General features: G+C 42.9%; 2 protein-coding genes across 3 annotated transcripts in view; one reads left to right on the plus strand and one right to left on the minus strand.

Moving 5' to 3' along the window:
* dnajc17 (DnaJ (Hsp40) homolog, subfamily C, member 17) overlaps positions 1-24528 on the plus strand; it is a 66219-nt gene that overhangs the window by 30280 nt on the left and 11411 nt on the right. Inside the window, exons 11-12 of one of the 2 annotated variants that reach the window (XM_083998403.1) lie at positions 6949-7067; positions 7254-7331. In XM_083998403.1, coding sequence (XP_083854529.1) covers positions 6949-7067; positions 7254-7278 — 144 coding nt within the window. In that variant the 3' untranslated portion in view covers positions 7279-7331. Of the gene's footprint in view, positions 1-6948; positions 7181-7253; positions 7332-24528 lie in introns of those variants that run through there. The other variant, XM_083998404.1, reaches the window with a different exon arrangement.
* Positions 13114-15681, minus strand: gchfr (GTP cyclohydrolase I feedback regulator). The gene is made up of 3 exons (XM_083998643.1): positions 15501-15681; positions 14526-14620; positions 13114-13842 (listed from the first exon to the last, which is right to left on the minus strand). The coding sequence occupies exons 1-3, from the start codon at positions 15534-15536 to the stop codon at positions 13713-13715; spliced, it is 261 nt and encodes an 86-aa protein (XP_083854769.1). The 5' UTR covers positions 15537-15681; the 3' UTR covers positions 13114-13712.

Raw genomic sequence — 24528 nt, forward strand, 5'->3', positions numbered from 1 at the left:
ACATCAGGGCCAGAACAGCATGCAAGAGAACAGGCTGGGGCATTCATGGAGAAATATATATAGATGTGAAGTGACAAAACATCTGATGACCTATATCGTTCTTTAAAGCACAGCATGAAGTTGGCAATGGAGAATGTGACAGGATGGGATAGCATTGAGCCAAGCCTGAGCCCAACCTGGTGGGTGGAGGAGGGGTCACATCCAGTCATCCTGTGTCTCACTGGGTTCCTGAACATGTGGTTTTGGCCTTATGCCTTTCCAATATGATATAGCATAGCATGTTTTTTTTAAATTGTGGGGCATATAATTATACATTTTTTGACCTGATAGAAATGATGAACCTTGAACCTTTTTAATATTACTATCATTATTAGAATAACATTTCCCTATTACTTTATTTATGTCACATCATCACTGTTTATTGTAGTTGCAACACAGATACATACAGTACTACATCATGACAAATATTTTAGCACTATACACTTAGAATTGTGGTAGGGTTCAGATGGAAAATACATTAGAGCTGCATTGTCTCATGTTAGAATCTGGACCCTTTCTCCTGTCATTCTTAACAGCCAAACGTCCAATAAAGGCAGAAATCCACCTCCAGAAAATAAAAGCTCTATACTGTAAAGCAAATTATACATAGAAATCAGGTACTTGAGTTACTGTTTTTCCTGTCTTTTTTGTAGGGTTTTGCAGCAATTTGAAAAGTTTAATGCACATAACATGCTGCTGTTTTTCCCCCCAGAGAAGGTGGGCGGTCATTGAAAACTGGGAATGCACTGCTCCGTCTCCTGGCACCCAATCTTTAGTAATTATTAAATCACAGCTGTGATATTTGGTTTACTTAGTAGAAGTAAACAGTGTGCTAGCCTTATACTGGCTGTTTGCTCTGTAGATAAGGAACACATACACAGAACAAACAGACATTTCACTATTGTGTTTGGAACCTTGATATCATTTTCTGTTTTTCTTCTCCTCTCAAAATACCTGAGCTCTTTTTGACATCTCCAAGGTTCAGACTGCATTCTTACCAGTCCCGTGGCCCCTTATGTTTTAATGGGAAATCTTTTGCAATCAGAGGGTTTTTCCCGGAAGGCTCGGATGTGAAAGACATAATTTTGCTTTTACAACGATGTATTGTTAGATATTATAGAGGCCAAACCCCCACGTCTCGCCTATTCTAGGATCCCTGAGCTCATCCATCATAAAGAGAAATGCCAGGGCACCAGAAGTTCAGGTCTTTGCTGCCATTTCTCTTTTCACTGTTTATTTACTTTACTTTAACAGTTTCCAAAGGCACCCTCCATCCCCATCCAACAGGCTTCTCGTCTGTCCAACCACATGCACACAGGTTTTCACATGACACCTCAGATCCACTCCTTTCCCCCTTCATTTTACCTGGCTGGCTGAAGCTGGCTGTATTTTGGACATATTTCCCAATATAGTTTCAAGTCTGTCTGTAAATTCTTCAGCCTGCTTATGAATAATTGACCTGTACAATAGTGTCAGTCACAGTCAATCATCTGAATATGTGTTCACTAAGACTACATGTGCAGATTTATCTTAGACCTCACTGACATAAAAGCAGGTTCAGTCCTGCTGTTCCATTCACAAACCAGATGGCAGATCATGTGGAGGTAAAGGGTTAAACACAGGAAGTACATTTAAGCTTTAATTCCCATATAGTACTTCCCTAAGAAAAACACTATACTAGACTAGACCTTTATGGTGGTCAAAGTAATCACCTTTTTATGATCCTGCCTAATAGAGAACTTTGAATGAGCTGCAGAGAAATGGCAGACGGGACTTTTGCTTTCTTTCTGTGCCGGTCACAATGAAGTGGCTGTTCCCAGTCAAGCTGCTGCAATAGATCTACAAATCTGAGGCATGCAGATGCATCCATGCCAAGCAGGGATGAAGAGGTTTGATGAGTATGAAATTTAGGGATGCATGAGAACTATCGGTACCAGTGATTATCGGCCAAAATAATAATAATAGGATAATAAGTCCTTTTGCCCCCTAAGTTGATTTGAAACAATGATAAATGTTGATTTTTGGAGAATCATAACTGTTCTTGTTTTTCTTGTGATGTTGGTTATATTATATTATTTTGTTAGGTAAAAAACAGAGCTTATTCATCTTTACACACTACTAGGGATGTTTATTTATTTAACCTTTATTTACCCAGGCAAGCAAATTAAGAATACAATTCTTATTTTCAAGTGCTGTCACGATTATAGATTTTTTCAGTACGATTATTATCATAGAAATAATCATGGTATTACGATATCACAAATTATTACGATTCAATTAATTTCACAACAATATGAATGTGGAAAATCAAATGTAGTCAATATAACTACATTGCTTGTTAAATACACAAAATATTTTAAGTATCTATTAATATAGGACCAATTATTAACCCCCCAGGGGAAATCATTCATCCATACCAAATGTTTAAGTTTATTTTAAAAAAAACATTTAAATTCCTACCAGTTCAGTGTTACGGTATCATATTATAGACCAGTATCTGTGCATTTACCTTTACTTTGGTGCTGATCTCCCAATATGGTTCCGACATGATCTTTTTTTTGGAAAGTGACGGTATTTAGGAAGCTTTACGATTAATTAATTGTGGCGTTTCATATTAATTGTAAAAACACTTAATTGTGACATCTATATTCACTACATCTTAGCCTTTCTTAACCTCAGGTGTGTATATCGATATTGGCATCGGTTTTGAGAAGCAGGAAGTTGTTGGTCATCAGTATTGATGGAAAAAGAACATTATCGTGCATCCTTAATAAAATTGTCATGACCACTGTCATCAAAGAGAAGAAGAAAGGTGTTGTGGTAGAGCTCCAGAGACCTTTAAAGGAGCTGTTCACTTGTTTGTAAGTTCTGCCCGTGTTATTATGAACAACCGTTTACTTCCCCGTCTACAAGAAACACCACAATTTCAGCCTCAAACATTGTTCCTTTACTCTCAAAGAGCTGTCTGAAGCAAAGCAAACTCTTCTGCTTCTGTTTCTATCACTTCTTTTCTCCTGCTGCTTTGCCTGCTGACCAGCTCTAGGTCTCTAGGTCTCTAGGTCTCTAGGTCTAGGCCTTGTCCCGTGTCTCGCTGTAGCGTCCACGCTGCCTTGAAGAAGTGGAGCTGCTGTGAGCATGTATTATATCCTACTGTAAACACAACAAGAAGTGAAGCTCTCAGCAAGATTTGGTAAATAAACAGTTGCTAATGCTAACGTTGGCCATGTAGCAACAGGAAAACTTCAAATTAGCTCGTTAAATGTTTTTTTTTTTTTTAAAGCACACTGAAACTGTTGAGTATTCTTGGAGCGGCGGTGGTTATCTCACCACGGGATTCCATTACCACTGCATATTCACACACTCACTCCATCACTGATGCTCTCATGCTTACATACTCACACAAAAACACACACATAAAGAAAAATTGTGTAATTTGCAGCTGATTCCACAAGTTACGCCGGGGGAATGCAGTGGCCACCTGCGCCGAGAGATGCCTCCTGTGTGTGGGAAGGAGAGAGAGAGTGTGTGTGTGTGTGTGTGTGTGTGTGTGTGTGTGTGTGTGTGTGTATACTTATATTGCCTGACTCACAGCACTGCTGGTATTCATGATGTCATTACTGGCCTGGGGTCAGGCTGGGATGTGCTGTTTAGAGGGCCAGCCATGTGCTGATGTCACATAGCTAATCCTCAGCTTGTTTGTCCGTATGCGTGCGTATGTGTGTTTTACAATCATCCTACCTCTGCGGTGGCCTTGTATCCTCCTCCCTTGGCTTTGTGCGGGGGCCCATTGTTTGTGTTCTGCGGTTTCCTACTCACTCTGGAGGCCCAGCCGCACTGCAACACACACACAACGCACGCACGCATGCATATATACACACCGAGTATTTAGTTACACAGTGATGCATTGGCTAAACATGTACATTGTAAGTTAACACCCCGGGCAAGGAAACATCCCTCATCCTGCGAAGAAAATGCGTCACATTTGCCCATAAAGCACCTGTTAAAGCTCAGAATTCCCCCTCCATCATTAGCCCCGGTCCTGTCCAACCCGTGACCACGCTGGGTACACAACAGGTCAAGACCATTTAGGAGTTGCGTTAAAGGTGCACTTCACAGTATTGGCCAGTAGAGGGCAGGCCAGGGCGGAGCTGCGCCCCGTGGAGAGGAGGGAGTGTTTCCACCGGTTTCCACCAGCACCCGCTTGTGTGCTTGCTTGTGTTTAGTTAAATCCGAAGATGCAAGAGTCATTTATTTACCTAATGTCGTTCGCGTGATATTTCATAGTTACGTGTCAGACAGGGGCTTGAGCTCACATTACTGGAATGATAATAGCAGCTTTCCTCAATCCAGGGGTGAGGGGGGAGGGAGGGAGGGAGGGAGGGAGCGGGGGGTAACTTCCCCTCACCGACCCTCTCCTCTCCTCTCTCTTCTTCCTCCACTCTTACCCTCTTTCTCTCAGCACATGGATGCTGGAGTCCCCTTGATGTTTTCCAGATGCCTCAGCTCAGCCAGCGCATTGACAAAAAAAAAACTACGTCTCCTCTTCAAAATCGCTCTCACTTGCTCTCTGTGTCCCTCATGCACACACACACACACACATACATATACACACACACACACACGCACACACACTCACTCTCTCCTGCAGCTCACTGTCTTGTTAAAGAGACACTTCCTTGGCCCAGCAGACTTCCTGGATATAATCCTATAAAACAGTGGCTTACTCTGTGGATGCGTGCCTCGCTCTGCTTTTTAAAAAAATGGCACAACTGTGTCTGCGAGTGTCGATTTTAAATTATGGAAGAATGCAAACATACACATTCTGCTCGCATGTTTTCAAAAGTGCCTCCTCGCTTCTTCACAGTCGTTTTTTTTTTTCTTTCTTGTACCTGGACGTGTATCCAGGCTTGTGTGTGGCATTTGTAGCCTGTGTGTGTTTGTGAGGCGTTTGGCCGTCCACCCCGCTTGATTAGCCATTAGGTGGTGGCTGCCCTCTCTGATCCCCTACCTCACACAGTTGGAGAATCTGTCTCACACACACACGCACGCACACACATACACACAGCAAGTCGACTGCCAGGCCTAATCCCAGCCCTCATTTTGGGGTTTAATGACCTCAGGCAGCGGAATTACCCTGTCACAGTTGCTCTGCATGCTGCTGTCTCATGCATGTTCAGCCTGCCGTCATGCTGATGGTAACTGAGATGAGAGCATCTGTCCCAGGCGAACCTCTGCTCCACTCTGCAGCCACGGACCCCGTCGTGAAAACAAACAGACAGTGAACGGTGACAGTGGTGTCATTGTTGTCATGCTATAAAATACAGACATGTTCAACTTTTGTATGACTCCTTGCCTGTGTAATGACGCCTAAGACATTTTCCCTTGGAGACTGATTAAGGGCCACTCCACTGCTTTTATACATTAGTTTACTTGTTGGGAGGTCTGAGTTACCCTTTACATAAGACCTTTATTATGGCTCTGGTCGAGCTTTGTCAGGTTCCATATTTGGGGCAGTTATACCGTACTGTATATGACATTCCGGTTTATTTTAATTATCAATCACTTGGACAGTTTTCTTAATTCAATGACTTATTCCTTGAGCCATAAACTGAAACATGTCAATCCCAGCAATACCCTCTACACCAACAGGGGGTATGGGACCCCTAAGGGGTCCACCGAGGTACTGCAGAGGGGTCGCCAAATTTTTGGTTATTTAAACAGTTTTCTCAAAATTGTTTAGTTCAAAATAAAGATGTCAAGAACAGCCTGTCTGCATGATTATCATGCAGTCGACAGGCACTGATGATATTGGCATTGGTATCAGTTAAGAGGTCTGTTTATCTATGGCAGTGGCACGGCTCACTGTTTCTGTACATGTTTAAAATAAAAACATTAAAGGAGACATATCATGCCCCCTTTCCACAAATTAAAATGGTTCCCAGGTGTTTTAAAGACATGTCTGTGACATGCTTCGGTCAAAATACCCCAAGGATCAAACATCACAACTTTTCATCCTCTCAAAACAGCCCTGTTCAGAACGGCTGGTTTCAGTGCCTGTCCCTTTAAATGCAAATCAACCACTGCTTGCCCCGCCCCACCCCTTCTACCGGTCCCAGGTAGGGGTGGGGTTATGCAAATTCAAAACCTGGTTACATCACTGGAAGACAACTGAGGGAACAGCTGATAAAACCATGTGGATTTCAACCTAGGGAGCCTGAACATTACAGATCTTTTTGTCAGTTCTCACATTTTGCGGCCGAAAGGCAAGACAAACACCCAAATATATGTTAAAGAGCCTTCAAAAAGGGATATTTCTATAATATGTCCCCTTAAATATGAACATGTATTATTTGAATAGCTTAGTACTGAATGCACAATAACAAGGTGTGTTTATACCTGGCACTGGGCCTAGTTTATTATAAAACACAGCTTTATACATTATACAGTAGGGGGGCCCTGCTCCATCTCATCATCAGTTTGGGTGTCCTTGGCCTGAAAAACATTATAGACCCCTGCTCTAAACTCAAGCTTTTTACCCAAAAGGCAAAAGTTATTCAATATTTTCCTTGAAAAAAATCACTTAAATGATTATCAAAATAATAATACCTCAGTTTATTTTTATTCTAAAGACATGAAAAACAAGCAAGGCAAATAGGATTAAAATTGTACTGCATGTTGTGTTTGTTATAACAACATTATAATATCACATGTTCTGTGGAGAATTCTAGGAATCTTGGGCTCAGATATTTATGTTATTGGCTAATTATATCTGTTGTGAAGACGGCAATTATACAGATTGGTGTTTAAGATTATACGTGCTTTAAAAACATACACAGATTTGTTGCAGCATTTTCCCTGTTATACTAACCCGTCTGAGTTACCTTGTTTGACATTCTCTCTCTTGTGCAGAACGCCCTGACAAACGAGCGTGACTACGAGAGCGTGGTGATGATGAGGATGAGGCAGGCTGCTGAGAGACAGAAACTCATCGAGCAAATGCAACAAGAGGACGAGGAGGAGTCTGCCAGGTCGTAGCACGACAGCACCCAGCTTGCAACCATTAAATGAAAACCTGTCTCAGGCTTTAGTTTCATAAAGCCTCTTAATGTCTTTTGTTATTACGTTTTGTATGTTGTTGTGGGAAATTAAACATTTTTAATGAAAGAAACACTTATTTTGAAATGTGTGTGTTCCCCCCTTTATTGACAATGTAGGATGACTGAGGGAGAGACAGAGTAGAGAAGAAGTGAGGGCTCCTGCAGGATTCAGTGTTAAACCATACAGTACCACAGGTAGGAGTCCCAGCACTGAGTCTGCAGTGAATGAATTTAAAGTATTGTACCAATGCATAGACGCCACATTCAAGGTACAGTACCTGTATTTAGTTTACATATTTTTCAACTATAAACTAAGAAATCAGTCTGTTCTGAACAGTCACATGATTATTTGTAAAGCTTAGTTTAGTTATTAATAGTTTCTGTCCTTCTCATCAATTTGTCATTTGTCATATTCAGTATATCAAATCCTTAGAATCTCAAGTGTTGCATTGGGCTCTTTGCACCATCATATTGTAAAATATGGTCCATCTACTGCAGTGTTGCCCAGCAGTAATAAAGTTGTTGGTTAGTTAATGTAAGAGAGTTTTAAAGCATCCATGAATATGTCGTCTTTGTTCACTGTGTTGTAAAAGAGCCAGAGGAGATTGGCCATGCAACACCACATGTAATCAAAGCGGTGTAATGATGCAATTTGCATCTGTCAACCATTGTCTAGTTAGCTGTGACAACTCATTACCTCATTATTGTAGTCGACCCAATGCAACGCAAAAATCATTCTTTTTCTGCGGATTCATTATACAACTGTATAAAATTAGTGAAGTGTTGTAGAAACCCAGACCACAGAGATCTGGTCTGTCCCTCATGTTCACCCTAGTAATCAAGCTGCAACTGGAACACTAGGTAGGACTTTTATGGGAATTCTTGTGGTCCCATGTGATGAAAAGTGATCATACTCTGGAGGCTCTCCACTGTAGATCTGGTGGTTTAGATGATTGTTCCCTGGGTTTTGTATACAACTTATGTAAAGCTTAACTTCAAGACTTTTCTGTGGTAGGTTCAATATTTGTATGTGATCTCCATTCTGCCCTCTGCAACAAACACACAAAACACACTGCATGGTGTTACTAATCTGGGGGCCATGCCTAGTGACCAAAGAGTAAACATGATTTTGATTTAAGGAATCTCAAGTCAAAAAAAGGGTGTGGTGGTATACAGTGGTTGGTTTTGGGTTTGATTCCCAGGCTTTGGGGCTTTCTGGGAAGAATCTGCATGTTCTCCATGTGCCTGCATGGGTCATCCATGCTAGGTTGACTGGTGACTCTAAATTTACAGAGGTGTGCATTCAGTAGCATGCAAACATTTTGGGTACACCTGGGCAAAATTTCTGTTAATGTGAACAGTTCAGTAAGGGGAAGATGAAATGATCTCCAAAAGGTGAAAGTTAAACATGAAATATTCTTTTGCAATATTCTAAGCAATATCAGTGTATTATTTAAGTTTTCTACAATTTTAGAGTGAAAAGGGGAAACAAAGCAGCAGAACCTGCAAAATAATGGGAAACCAGGAGACTTGATTTGACCATGGTATTTGTTTAATTTATTTAAAGCAGAAGTAAGCGATCCGGTCGTTTTGGCTAATGCTGCGTTCCAGGGAGGATTTTGAAACCGTAAATTACAGCTTCAAGTCACAACTTGCGACTTTGTAGCGTTCCAGGCAACCCACTCATGTTTTTCCGACCTGTTTTACCGGTGAAAGTCACTATAACGGCCACTCGTAACCAGTGGCGTCCCTAGGCTAAAACATTCGGGGCTAAAGCCCCGGGTGTTTTTTAATTAGCCCCGAATATTAATTTTCAAAAAAAAAAAAAAATTTTTTTTTATTTTTTTTAAGATCACATCCTCAAACTACGGTTATCTTATGTTGATGCTTCGATAAAACAGTGTTTTTGGACAGGTTTGAGTAACAATTAATTATATTTTTAAAAAGCCACTACTTTGGCTTTGGCACACAAGTGGTTAACACCTCCAGGTCGCACTTGACGTCATTCACCCAAAACAGCGGCGCATTTAACTTGACAACAAATACCTGACAGCAGGCAGGTTTGACAACAGCAAGCTGCAGCTGTCTTTTGGTAGCTAGTAGCAGCTAAAGTGTATCAAGATGCCACAAAAAAGATTTCCATGTTTTCCCCCAAAGGTGGTCAGCAATCAAAAAGGTAATGGGAATAGAAATTATGTAAAAATGTATAATTTCGAAAAGAGTGTTGCAGCTGGAACTACAAGAGGGTAGTAGCTAACGTTAGCTAGCTAGCAGCTAGTTGATATTGCTCTGGTTGATATTACATGAGAAAAAAAGCAATCTGTAATTATTGGCATCTGTAAATGCAATTGTAGGGTGTGAGAATTGTGTACCTAGAAATAACTAAGTTTGGGCTTCTTCTAGAGGGGAAAGTTGCTGAAGTTAATGTGCTATAACATCGAACCATCTTGTTTATTTTCTTTTTCATGCATGATAGCAGCTAGTTAGCAGACAGGGATCCCGCACAGCCTGCCTCTTTTACTGTAGCTGCTAATGTGTTAAATGGAAACACAATGTGTTGTTACGTAGCTAGCTAATGTCAGTACATAGAACTAAATTCAAAATGGGTCATTCATTTGATGATCTGTGGATTGCATCGTTTTTACCTTTTTCACCAATGATGGAGAATGTCTCTATGCCTAAAAATTTCGGCGCGCGCTCTGCGCGCGCATATATTGCATGTGTCACTCTTCCGGGCTAAGCCCCGGATGTGTCAAAATCCTAGAGACGCCCCTGCTCGTAACTTCCGACCCGTGAACTCGTACCAGATCGAACTGGTATGACTTCACAGGTCGGAAAAACACGAGTTACGGGTTGCCTTGAACGCACCATAACAGTCCTCGTCCCTACGTCACCACATTCACGGCGTCCCTTGGCTGCACACACAGCCCTGCATTCTCTCTCCTCATTGGATAAAAACTGTAGGATACGAGAAAAGTTTTCTCCTCGGCTCAGAGCAGAGCAGAGTGACTGACAGACCCGTGTTTCGGTCCAAACACTCTATGTAAGTGATTGCTGTCGGAAGATATAACTATTTAAGACTTATATTAACACAAATATATCACTTACTTCTGCTTTAAAGCAGAAGTAAGCGTTCTGGTCGTTTTGGCTAACTTCTTGTCAGCCGATGGAGATAGCAGTCCCCGCCCTCGTCCCTACGTCACCACATTTACGCGCATCCCTTGGCTGCACACACAGAGAGGACCGCCCCTTTATGCCGTTCTCTCTCCTCATTGGATAAAGGTTGTAGGATACAAGGAAAGTTTTCTCCTCGGCTTACAGCAGAGCAGAGTGACTGACAGACCTGCGTTTCGGACCAAACACTCTATACAGTATAAGTGATTGCTGTCGGAAGATAGAACTATTTAAGACTTATACAGTATTAACACAAACATTCAGAATAGGCTGTTAAAAGTAACTAACTGTGCTTTAAACTTCCTACAACTATATTATCTTCAGTAGCCTAATACAAAATTGTAAAGAATACGTCTCCTCACTTTATTTGCTAAGAGTTAAATGAGAAGACTGATACCACTCTCATGTCTGTCCATTCAACATGAAGCTGGAATCAGCTGAAAGTTAGCTTTGCTTGGCTTAGTTTAAAGACCTCAAAAAGCACTAAAATCTCCACCTCCCAGCTTATTGAAAGCTCATTAATTAAGACATTTGATCCAGTTTGTTGAATCTGAGTAAACAGCATAAAGATGACAAGTTGCAGTTTGACAGAAGATTGGGTGCTGAACTATTTCTTGGCAGGGAGGACATGACTCTGCGGAGTCGTGTTATCACCATGCGTTTGCCAGGCAGCCAGAGACTCCAGATAATCACTGCTCCCGGCCAAAGAAATGGTCTGGCACATAACCCCCTGTACGACCGCATGTGGCCCCAGCTCAGGATTGAATGAACAGACATGAAAGTCGTATCGATCTTCTCATCTATCACTCTGCAAGTTGCTTTTTTTTCTATCTAAAGGCAACAAGCTGTTGCTTTAATCACCAACTAAGACGCTTTGATTCCTTTGATTTCTGACTTTTACCTCGTGTTAAGTCCTTCATGCATCATCTTCAGTCAGATAGATCATGCCACAGACCCTGGACCAGCTTTGATTGAAGAACAAGCCACCTGCCTGTGATCTGTCCTGTGATACTTATCTCAAGTTTTCCCAACAAAGTTTCTTCAAGCTATTGCTGTTCTTAGCTGTTTCACAGACGGCTTATGTAACAGATACCTAGAAGATACTGATTATTCCTTATTTATGCTCTCTGAAGTGACACGCTACCGCTCTGTGACCCACATTAAGTCAGACTTTACAGTGCCAAGCCGTTGTGGTTTTTTGCAACGGGTCTTCTGCCTGTGCAACATCTATTCATCCAAATAGTCGTATTTTCCTGTCCCACAGAGGAGGACTATGGTGTCATGGTTTGTCTGTATTTTTCTTTTGCTGGGGTTGCGTGGCGGTGCTTTCTCTTGTCATTGTGTTATTTAGGAGCTACATGGCAGTAACCCTGGCCATCCATCTCCCTGCCACTCCTGCTCTGCCTCACCGTGGCTCTGTTACACAATGTCCAGCTGTGGAGGAGAGTGGTGCGGTGTGGTGGGAGACATCTGCTGCTCTCTTGCAAAATCCCCTCATCACATGGATTGGTTTATGTGTAGCCTTTTTCATATCCCGGCAAAGACAGAGAGAGAGAGAGAGAGAGAGAGAGAGAGAGAGAGAGAGAGAGACAGAGAAAAGCTCAGAAACAGACAAACCCGGTCCAAATGACAACAGAGGAAATACAATTACAGGAAACACACTCACCACCAACCCTGCCCTGAGCCCACAGTGGCTTGCGCTGCATGCGAACCAGGATGGGAGGATGAGTACTGCTGGATGCTCCGTCCTATCAGCGGCTACGGCAGAACCCTGGAATCTTAATAGTATCCTCTTCCTCCCCCCCGTTTTCCGTGGATTGTCCGTATCGTAGCTGCCATGTCAAGTGTGTTCAAACAGTAATCTTAAATCTCCATGGTCACAGAAACTGGGAAGTACCCGCACCTTTTTGATCTTTTAGTGCGGATGTGGAAGCTAAGTCATGTGTGAGGCAGCAGACCTGGTAAGAGTTTGGCTGTGAGCTGTGCTGGAAAAGGTTCTGGTTTGTGGGTTAGCGATCCGGGGCTGGCCCCAGACATGTGCTGGCAGACCTGGAGCTGGAATGAAACCACCACCCAGCCTTCTTTGTGCTCTCACACACAGGCACACACCCCTGCACTCTGTGTGCTTTCACGCAGCATCACTGTAAGGTGCCACGGAGCTGCGAGGAGAGCGTGTTGTGTATCTTTTAACATGTGATATTTGTGTATCCGTCTTGACGGATTATCAGATGGCTATATATCCACTACATGTGTTCAGCGTTGTCTGCGGTAAATCTTAGATGGGTTGCAAATTGTTTTCTTTTTTTTTTATAAGTACACAAACAATTCATATCATTACATCATTTAATCATAAGCACATGATAGGCTTAAACATCTTTGCATGGTGCTGTAAGTACAAACATCTAGCAGTGTTTTATTTACTTTGGATAAAGAGAGAAGTGGGTTAGGCCTTTTACACAGGATGACTTTACAGCCATGCTTCTGATGAAGTTCTACTGCAAAATGACATTAACAGTAAAAGTGGTCTTCACTCCCTAAATTTAAAGGGATAGTTCAACATTTTGGCAAATTGGCCCATTGCCATAATCCCTATAGTTTTAGGAGTAGGTTTGTTACCTTTAATTGTCGGTGCAAGCTATTTTTAGAATGGCGGAGCAGAGCCATGAGCTGCTCAGAGCTACGTTACGGAGGCTCATGGGCTCATCAAATACACAATCCAACAACTCCAAAACACTCTTGTGGACAAGTTGTGACCTGCACATTCGCCACGCTACGAGATAATAACGGAACTTTACGAGACAGACCTAAATATATTTTTTGGCTTTTCATGCCTTTATTTGATAGGACAGTTGAGAGAGATAGGAAACGGGGAGTCAGAGAGAGAGGGGGAATGACATCAGGATAGGGCCGCTCGACACGGGATTCGAACTGGGGTCACCTGCAGTGAGGACTATAGCCTCAACACATGGGGCTACTCTCTGAGCAGCTCGCGGCTCTGCTCTGCCGTTCTAAAAATAGCTTGCACCAACAATTAAAGGTAACAAACCTACTGCTAAAACTACAGGGATTATGGCAATGGGCCAATTTGCCAAATGATGAACTACCCCTTTAAACTTGGTCACCAGTAGTAAATCACAAACAATATGGGCAAAGAAAAAAAAATCTGGAATGTAGTTTGTTGTTCCCCATGAGTGTTCACTTCAAGATAATCTGAAACCTCATGTCTGGGATAATCTACACTTAAGAACTTCATGTTCAGTTGTCAGAAGCCTGAGTATGTAGCTGGCTGTGTGTTAAATGTAAAGCACATAACCAAAGTAACAAAAGAAAACGGAATTCATTCATTCATCCTTTCAAATGTTCATAGTGGTATTTGGACACAGTCGATCTCCCTGTAACCGATCATTCCGTCTCCTTGTGGAGACACCACACCAGCGTCTGTCCCACTCCCGTCATTGTCTGGACGCGGTAGCCGATCTTCTCCAGCTTGTCCAGCACCAGGCGCGGTGGGTCGTCCACATGGTACTCGGAGCTAAATGAGCATAAACACAACGTAATTCAACTTTCCACAGATGTGGGGTTTCTCTGTCTTTCAGTAAACTTCGCTTGGAGAGCAGAATGCTGTTAATTGTTCTAGTGCTTGTTCACTTCCTCCCACACCTTGGTTCATTTCCCAGCAGCATTTGAATCAGATTGCCAATGACAACACTTCCCTGATCTGCATTCTATCAGCTTGAATGGTTTATGCTAAATCTGCAAAGCAGCAGTCTCGCCTCAACCACACCGGTTTTTTTTGTTTTTCCCCTGACTCCATCTGACCTGATCTCAGCTCTGTTGTCAATATGAACACACTGACTGCCAAGACAGAAAGAAACACCAGTGTTAAGTGTCTAAATGTGGAAATAGGGCTTGGTGTGAGGACATTTACAGTACACCTGGGAGCCGGTTCTTTGTGCGGAGGTCTACATTGGAAATGTGTCATGCTGTTTACTATTTCCTGGTTGGTGGATGATGGCGAGGATGCTTTCCCCCGAAATGGATCAAATTTTAATAGAAATTCTTCCGAGCTCCGTTAGTCAAGATTCCTTTGAGACTGAAGCCTCGGCTTTGAAATCCCTCTGTTTTTATTCCATTATTAAGGCACTGCTACTACTTTACACATTGCCTGCCTCATTGCCTGCCACCTTAACCTTGTCTCCACTTTTGAATACTTACAAATTGTTCCCCAGCATGGTTGTCTTCCTGGCTCCCAGGTAATTCATGACATCTGGATCAGAATATTCATCTCCCACGTTCGTTGGACCGTTTTCCTGCAAGACAAGCAAATAAACACATCAACGATACAGCCATGGGTGCAGAACCCGGGGGGGACGAGGGGGGACACCCCCCAATAAAAATACCCTAAATTATTCAAAACTGAACAAATGTATTTTCAGACTTCACATTCTTTACATTTTAGATTCACATCATTCACAATAAACAAGAAAGGTTAACACAATAAATTATTCCCTGTGCAGTACTTTTTGAATGACATGGCGAGAAGTTGTGATTTATGGTGGCATGGTATGAGTTGCATAGGGGCAACAAAAAAAAAAATCACTTTTGTTCCCCCCAACCCCCCCGATCCTGACATCAGATTTGCACCCCTGGATACAGCTGATCGTTTATTCAAGATTTTTAGGAAATGCTTGCATTACTGCTGCCTGTCACTTGTGGCTACCTGCTCTCAGTGGCAGGTGCAGGTCATAATCTCCAAAATCTGCACAGACTAAAAATAGATCCAGCACTGAGAGCCTATAGGATTAGCTCTGTTCAGTCGTGCAGACAACAAAATGAACATGCGCAACAACTAGGCCGACAACTGGGCAACATGTGTTTTTAATTTAGTGCACCATGGCAAAGAAGAAAAAACAACACACACACACATACGCACACTGCTTGCTCCGCTTGTAGCCTGAATAGTTTGTTGTTTCCACCATGCAGAATATTACAGGCCACTGCATAAGTGTAATCTGCAAGTAGGCATCTGGACTGATCAGAAGTTATGAGCAACGTCGCGCAGCCAAATAAATAAATCAATCAATTCCCGACCGTCCAATTCGAGCGTGTGTGTGTATATGTGTGTGTGTGTCCTCCTCCTCCTCCTCCTGCAAACATGACACGACTCATTAACAGATGCGGGATACACACCAGTCTGATCTGCGTGCTGACGAGCATGTAAGGCATCCCGGCTCCCTGGCTGGCTGCGGACCGTTACTCCCCCGGGGTATGATGACCGGTGGAGGGGTTTCTTCACAGACGCGACAGTTTCCTCTCCAACTCGCGCGTCTCCTGACAGCTCTGCGCGGAATGCGGAAACACCCACCGCGACGGACCAATCACAGGTCTCCTCTCGGCATCTGACAACGGTGCTGCTGCTGCTGCTGCTGCTGCTCGCTCTGCACACACTGTTTGCTCAACTGAGATCAGGAGTTTGTTGACATGAAATACATTGGCCAGTTTGCGCGTGTCAGAGTTCACAGATACAATTTATCATCGTGTTTAATAAAGCAGACTACTAGTCCCGTGTCACTATACAGTGGCATGCAGAGGTTTGGGCACCCCCTGGTCAAAATTTCTATCAATGTGAACAGTAAAACGAGGGGAGGATGATCTAATAATAATAATAATAATGATGATCTCCAAAAGGCATAAAGTTACAGATGACACATTCCCTTTACATTTTATACAATATATATATTTGTTCTTTTACTTTTTCAAAATGACAGAAAAGAAAAAGGGCCTACAGCAAAGGTTTGACCACCCTGCATAGTTAGTAGTACCCCCCCTTGGAAACTATCATACAGTATCACAGTGTGTAAATATAAATATCTTGTCTGATACATTGGTCAAAGTTATCTGAGAGCTCAAGTCTCCTGGGTTTCTCATTCTTTTGCAGGCTGCTGCTTTGTTTCCCTTTCTCACTCTAAAATTATAGAAAACTAAAATAAAACACTGATATTGCTTAAAATATTGCAAAAGAGTGTTTCTTGTTTAACTTTATGGCTTTTGGAGATCATTTAACCTTCCACTTGCTTAACTGTTCACATTTACAAAAATTTTGACCAGGGGTGCCCAAACTTTTGGGCATGCCACTGTAGCCTATGTATATGATGACATACAGGTCAGCTCTCCTCATTCTGTGGTTAAGAGATTTTTTTTCCAGAATCTTCAGGCACAAATTCACAAGACTTCATCTTTGTAAATAAATAAATGAATAAATAATACTTTTTTAAAAAAAGTGCAGAATATTGAACCTGGAGCTCTAATGAAATTTATTAATTTCCCCCTTGGTGCCGTAATAATAATTCTGGATCAGTCTTGTAACTGTAAGGGAAATGAAAGAGATAGATCAGAGGAAGACAACAATGGCAGGAACTCAGATAAAATCAGCAATATGAAAGTAATGTCACGCTGATGCCAGTGGAGCCCGACGGCCTTTCAGTTGGCCTCCGCTTCTCTTTCCCTAATGGGAAAGGTAATTTTGAGCTTGATCATAACTTCTTATTGTGGTGGTAGGCAGCCATGAATCTGAGCATCTCATTCAGAAATGTCCTGTACCACTTTTAATGGAATTTATCATATTTATATATTTGATGCAACTCTGCAGTATGAGTTTGCATGCATGCTGTTTGTTAATGTCAGATGGGTGTGTCTTTACAGTGTGGTTAGCACCTACTGAATTCATGCAGAGCCTGTAATCTGCAGCCCCTTCATTCATTCAGAGGGACAGGTGCTTGCTGAGGATTGCTGAGAAGATTGCCACCTACTGGCTTTCAAGATCATTGTCGTCATAGTTTGTGGTGCATGTCTCTCTTATCCATCCACCACATCTTTCACACTGCTCAGAAACCTTCATGCACTATATGTTTCAGTCAGTAAAAACTTAATTAAACTAAATTATGTTGCTTTGACCTTGGAGCGGCCACTTGTTGATTGACAAATTAATGTTCTGGCCTTCAGTATTTTTTTTTTTGTGCTTCCACCTGAATCATTTGTGGTTTGACAAATGAAAAGAAGTTCCCAAGCGAATGTCTCTTTTCTCCTGTTTCATCTGTCCCTGTTAACCTGAGACCTACTACAGGAAAGAAAACAGGAAAGCAGCAGGGTTGCTGCCGAGCCCCCCTGCCCCCCAAAACAAACCAGAGACAACCTCGCCTTGCCAAAAAGAACACACTCTCCAAACACGTTCCTTCCCGAGCCACTTCCTGTGCTCCTGCAGCGTCTTCCTGCGCCGGCTCATCTGCTGCTGGTTATTGGAGTCCAGGGTCACCTCTTCTGTGACCTGCGGTGACAGTGGATCACGTCCCTGGTGGGTCTGCAGGAAGCAGTTTGATGTTTTGATGAGGCCTCTGCCTTCACCTTCACAGCAAAAAGTGTGACAGGCTTTTGCAGCAGAGAGACCTCGGTCGAACGATAAAAGAACCATCTGCAAGTGAAGACGTAAAGCATTAACGCGAAGCTTTTCTTTACTTTGTGGTCATAAAATACAAAAACACCTATCAAAGCGAACGTTATTTTTTATCACAGCACAATTGAAACTGACCTGCAACAGAAAAAAAAACAGTATAACATATGGAATTCTGAATAGAGACAGTTATTCTTCGAAAAAATAAACTTCACGTCACGTAAAGTCTAATTCCCATTACCTCATCTCATACATCCCACACACAACACCAGGCTCCCTATGATAAATATGTCTGCTGGATTTACTTGCTGTGAATATGTGTGGGTGAAGACCTGTATGCACTGCTAAAGCGATCGTTTTAAATCACTGAGCGGGGACCGAATAGGAATGAATTATACATCAGGCAGTGTGTGTATATGATGATTTACTGTAGGTGTGTGTCGGAGTGATATTCCAATATCCAGCTGAGGGATTTCAACTGTGGGAGAGCAGAGACACCGGGCAGCTCGCTGATAGATTAGGTGTTAGGGTTACACTCCATATAGGTTTACATCGACTTAATTGTGATGAATCGCTGCATTGTTGAGCCGTGCATTTCTTTTTTTTGAGACTTGTGAATTTCAACCTGTGTGTGTGTGTGTGTGTGTGTGTGTGTGTGTGTGTCTGTCTGTCTGCAGAGAGGAGCTTCACAATCCCTCCTCTGCAAGAAGATACATCACTGACCTCCTTTCCTCCGCTGTTTTCCAGATTACACCCAACAGCTTACATAAAGTGTCTTCGAGCCGCGGCGATATTACCCAGCAGCCTTGGCGAGGTCGGCTTCTCCTCTCCTCTCCTCTCCTCTCCTCCTCTTTGTGTGTTCTTTTCACCTTACCTCACCTCGCCTCCTCCTTCCTTCATGCTGCGCTCACACTGATAGATGATCCTGCCAGCTTTAGGAATTACACAACACATCATAGCTGTACGTACATCGCTGTGAAGCATTTCAAGTGCTGTCACCAGGTTTGTTGAGAAACACCAGGATGCGGTTTCAGCGGTCGTGCATGCTGGAAGGATTTGTTTAGGGAGACTTTCTCTCTGTGATTAAGAATAATGTCGTCTGAAATTTGGAAGGATATGTTCTCACACACTGCGTCTTTTCTCTCATCACCTCGACTCTTGAGCTTGATTTTGTGCAAGGAGCATGTCCCTGTGGGCTTCCACAAATGGGATTAATTGCTCTATTAGTAACAGGAAACAAACATGATGTGTAATGAACACGAAGGAACAGAGGAAAGATTTTAACAAGGATTGAACTATACAGCCCAGTTTGTTGTTGATGGTTGCCTGTGTTGTATCCCAGCGAGTTCCACCACAGTAATGTGCTTTTAGTAGGACTAATTATCACTAGTTAGGTACAATAAAGCTGACTTGGATGCTTTAGAATTGTTAAATGTGAATTTGGTGACCTCTGAGTCATCTGAGTTCATCCAAACAGTTCCAGCTGTTTATTTAAAGCAACAGCTCGGAGCTCGCAGCTGCAAAATCAGGTGTCCCACACAATTTCACTTTTTCACAAAATGATTTATTAAATTATGATGTGAACTTTTTTGTTCTGACATTAGCAATTTAGCCTATATTCAGCTTGTTACCAGTGATTTCAATATTTTAATGGGCTGAAAAATAATCACTCTTTACATTATTCATTCTGTTTGATCCCACAAGATCCTAAGTGTGATTTTTCCATATTTTTCCTCAAACTTTCAAATATTTGTCTGAATGTCCAGAAATCAGATGAATTTAAGAAGAAAACTCATAATGATACAAGACGTTCATTTATTCCTTTGAAATTTCATACTGTACCATGGCAGTGGCGGACTAGCACCGAAAAGAAGGCTGGCATTTTTGACAGAGAGAGGCCACACATTACACAGACATATATATCAGTGATCATAATGATGATGAGAAAAGAAAATGCATTGTTCACCAAAACTGCACACTGATAGAAGGATTTGATCCCAGACTGGAACAAAATTCGTGATTAAGAAGAGAGAGAGATACTCTACCAGGTGAGCTATGTTACTCTAATCTCAATGTTATTGTGTCTTTAGTCTTTCAGGGTTGGCCGGCCGTAAACCAGCGAACTCCGACCAAACTTTTTTTGCTTTTTTGCAGTCACATCAGCACGGCTGCTTCTTCACGCGGCTGCCTCGGTCGCAGCCGCATCATTATGCGGACGTTGTGGCATTTGCCCATATTGCCCTATGGCCAGTCTGTCCCTGGTCAGTGGTAACGCCACATTTGAACAACTTGATGTGAAGGCCATGGTCCATGTGTTCACTGTGGTCCAGGCTTTGAAGTTAGGTTCGGTTATGACCAAAAACTTGTTAAAGCAGAAGTAAGCGATCCGGTCGTTTTGGCTAACTTCCTGTCAGCAGATGGAGTTAGCAGTCCCCGCCCTCGTCCCTACGTCACCACATTCACGTACATCCCTTGGCTGCACACACAGAGAGGACCACCCCTTTATGCCGTTCTCTCTCCTCATTGGATAACGGTTGTAGGATACAAGGAAAGTTTTCTCCTCGGCTTACAGCAGAGCAGAGTGACTGAGAGACCCGTGTTTCAGACCAAACACTCTATATAAGTGATTGCTGTTGGAAGATATAACTATTTAAGACTTATATTAACACAAACATTCCGCTTACTTCTGCTTTAAAATTATGCTTCATCAATTCTTTATGTTAATGCTAATTATCCAAAAACATCAGTGTGTTAGCATGTTGATGTGAGCTGTTTGCTCAAACTGGCTCTTTACATAAGTGTGATCTCATACATAGCATTGCTATGGACACCTATTCCACTTTAAATATAACTGCAAGTGTTTTTCTGAACTTTTACACACATCAGTGATCTCCAAACTTCCCGTTGTTAGTGAAGAAGTTAAAAGGTTGAGGCCTTCATTGCAGAAATAGCCCAATATTTTGCCTAAATAATGGTGGAGGAAACACACAGATGCTTTAAGCAATGTCACTGTGCAAAAACGTAATAGAAATGTACAATTTTTTTTACCATTACAGCATGTTGTTATCTCTAGAACTTTCCACAGAAGGATGGGCTGAATAAATGTGAATAAAACGTTAGAAAGAGATAACTGAGCAGAGAGAGGAATGACAACATGGATGCATTCTGTCCGGACTGAGTCACATCATAATTCCCATCAGGCCTGTGGTTATTATCATGTTTTTTATTATATGTTGCAGCATGTGGTTGTTGTTTATGAACAAGTCTGGCAGAGGTAATCTGCTTAGTGTATCGCTGCAGCTTCGCTACACAAAGAATGGCTGCTCCTAGAAAAACAACCACGACAATGAGCTTGGCAAGAGCCAAGGGGACAGCTTGACTTTATTTAATGCATAACAACAACAGCACAATAGCTGCCCTATTCCTGCCCTTGGTTGTGCAGGGAGCTCGGAGAACTTCCACTGGTTTACACTTAAACAGTTGCTGTGGCACTGTGCGACGTGCGGCGCATCTTGACAAGCAGCCGTTTCTGAGTAGCGCACCATGTCAACAGGAACTCATATCTTTTCTACCCCCACTTTACCAGCCGATGACTGACAGTGTTCGCTTGTCGCCATGGTTACTTTCATATTAAAGCAAAAGCTACACTGTCTCCATCATAGACCAAAATAATTTTTCCATTAATAAACCAGCAGTTCCTTGAAAAGACTCCGTCTGCTGCGTGTCTGGTTGGGAAAGAACTCCACAAACAGAATTTCCAGCGGCTTAGTAGCCTTTAATACTGCAGCCCACAGTCAACACTATTATCACGTGAAACAGGAACACTTCAATAGCTGCGGCCTTCACTTGCCCTGACTACAAAGGAGGAAACGGAGTGATGGACTATGGGAGTAAATGATGTGACAATGATGTCATGGTACTACTGGTTCTGATCAAGGCCATATGTCTTATAGGGCTCCCTGGCTGTGCTCGGTGCCCTACATCCTTCAGAAGCCAGACCGTCTGAGGGGGATTGGAAGTGTAGGTGACGCGTAAAAACAACCTCAGACCCATCGGTGAGAGCAAGTTCTATTAGAAACAAGCAAAACACCGTTTCGGCGCAGGGTGACAATAAATTACCACCCGGCTGTGTGATTTTTATTGTCTTGTTGTGACATGTAACAAGTAAATTACCGTTTGGGGCTCTGGGATCTGACCGTTTAACACGTTTATGGGGGTTTTGAGGTACGTTCAGACCGGCCCGACTAATGTGAGTAACTCGGTGGAAATTCTTGGGAGCACACATGTGTAATTCACACACTACACACACACACACACTGGCTTTACAAAATGATAGATGAAGCTGAGGGCAGAAAGTCACATTCTTAAATGTAGTGTGGTTGGGATGGTTTCTGTGTTCCCAGACCAATAGCTCACTGACACTTATCTAATTTATAATTTGCTGCTTTATTACAAGCTTCAACTGCGGCACGGGGTCATGGGGGAGACATGGACACCCACACTGCTAGACATGAACGCACATGCAATCATAACCCTACTAATGTTTGCATTTTCCCTTTATTTCTCCGTTTCTGTCCCTCACTTTATTAAAGTGAGTGGGAGGTTGAGTAATGAGGCTTAGCACATAATCCAGGCCTCCCTCCCTTATCTTTGCTCGTTCTCTTCTTAGTTCTCGCTCTTGTTTCTTATGACCGCTTCTGGGAAAATCCTGGGTTATCACCAGGAACCTCTCTGTCGAGTTGAAACCACACTGCATTCCGCACAAGTCAGACCCTCCTGATCTCCTATCAGCGCTGCTGTTTGTGGGTCACTTCAGGATGTTGGGACGTCCCAGATGGAGCTCTCTGCCTTCTGCTCTGTCGCTCGTGAACTCATCTAGACTTGTTGATGGGAGTTTGGAGTAAGAGGCCTCGGAGAGTTTGCGGATTTATCGCTAAAGGATGTAAAATTTTACTTTCAACTTCAGAGCAGTAAATTAGCAAAGTGTTGGAACGTCTTGAGTTATGACAGTTTTCTCTGTTTGGCTTCCCAAAGCTGTAAAAAAAAAAAAAAAGTTGTGTTTAAGACAGCTTGAGCAACGAGGCACCATCCTGTGTGTGATCAACCACAGTGTCTCTGATAGGTGCTTGTCTTATATCGCACGGACATGTGGTAGACACGACAGAGACATAGAATTCAATTGCAGTAATAAATTTGAACTTGATAAATGAAACAGTATAATGTTATCCTGTTGCAGAGATTAACTCTGCTTAAAAAAACATGGGGAGATAAATAATTTAATATCATTCTAATCTCTGGAGCACATCCTGTCTTTAATCAAGTGAAATGCATTGTTTGGTTATATTTAGGGTTTAATAATGAAAACTATGAGAACTCACAACTGGGTTATTCATCAAATTTAGACATGAACTTAGTTAGGAAGTGCAGCTGTTCACATCACATGGGTGTTTCTTCAACGCCCGGACACTGGGGATCACAGAAGTAAAAGGTCAAAACATACAACAGGGAGCTTGGAGTGTCCGACTTGCAATGGAACACAATGTGATATCTGTTATTGTGATTAGTGTTGACGCAGGGATGGCTGCTAATGCCGTGTAGGCCTATACCTGCAGCCAGTGTGTTTCTATTATGTGTTTCCTCATGTGATTCTCAATCAGACCCCGATATTCTCATCTGGACCCCGGACCTTGTTGGCATACATTTCCCAAGGGCTGTAAATGCCGAGATAGGATTACAACGGACCAAGATGTGTTCAAGATGACCTCCTTGAGATTAGTGCATTGTGCATTATTCTCTTTCGTGCTGAGTGGTCCCGTGGCGTTTCCAGGAAAGACGAGCTTGTCTGGGAGCTGTTGTACCGTTGACTCCAAGCCACGGAGGCTCCCCTCTCCCCCTCTCTCTCCGTCCCTCCTTTTTTTTTTTAGCTGCGTCCCTCCTCTCCTCCCGCTCTTGCCTTCCAGTCCTCACGGCCTTTTCACGGGCTGCTTCCCATCTCCCCCCCCCACCCCCCCTTTGTCTTGGTTTGCGCACTCCAAATGCACCAGCCCGGGGTGAGTGGCTGCTTCTTATTCCACGTCAAGAGCGGTCCCAACTGGGCCACAGCCTAATGAATCATTTCCTCCAAGATACGGTGAGAAAATCACTTTCAGAGTTTGGAGAGCAGGCGATCGATGCAGCGTGAAGCCCGTATGCCCCCCACACCCCCCCACCACCCCATCCCCTCTGTCTCTCCTCTCTGACTCGGCACAGTTTGTATACACGTGTGCATGCAACCGGTCACACACGAAACCAACACAGAGTGAGGCTGATGTTGTGTGCCTCTTGTTGTAGTCTTTACTCTACAGGCAGCTACTTAGGCCCCACCAAGCCGCAAAAACCTGATTAAAACGGCTTTGGCCAAGTGAACATATGGATCTCAGATGTTGTGTCCTCTGTCTTATTGTACTGTCTTTTCCTTCTCCCTCCCGGGAAAACACACTCTCGCACGTCCAGTGTTGTCAAAACACACTGCCACTTATCACATGTAGCTTCATGCAAACTTGCAGACATTTTTTTTGTGTGCGCAAAGAAATATCCACTTCCAACCTTGACACACACACATACATTCATACGCAGCCTGCTCTCTGTCACGTACCATCTCCCTCCGGGTTTCTGGACCTCCCTGCTGCTCAATCTGTGTGACTTGGCAGTACATACCGTTGCGCAGAAAACACAGCACCCAGGAGGTCATCAAGTGTGTGTGTATGTGTGTGTGTGTGTGTGTGTGTGTGT

Source organism: Trachurus trachurus (assembly GCF_905171665.1).
Source record: "Trachurus trachurus genome assembly, chromosome: 22".
NCBI lineage: Eukaryota > Metazoa > Chordata > Actinopteri > Carangiformes > Carangidae > Trachurus > Trachurus trachurus.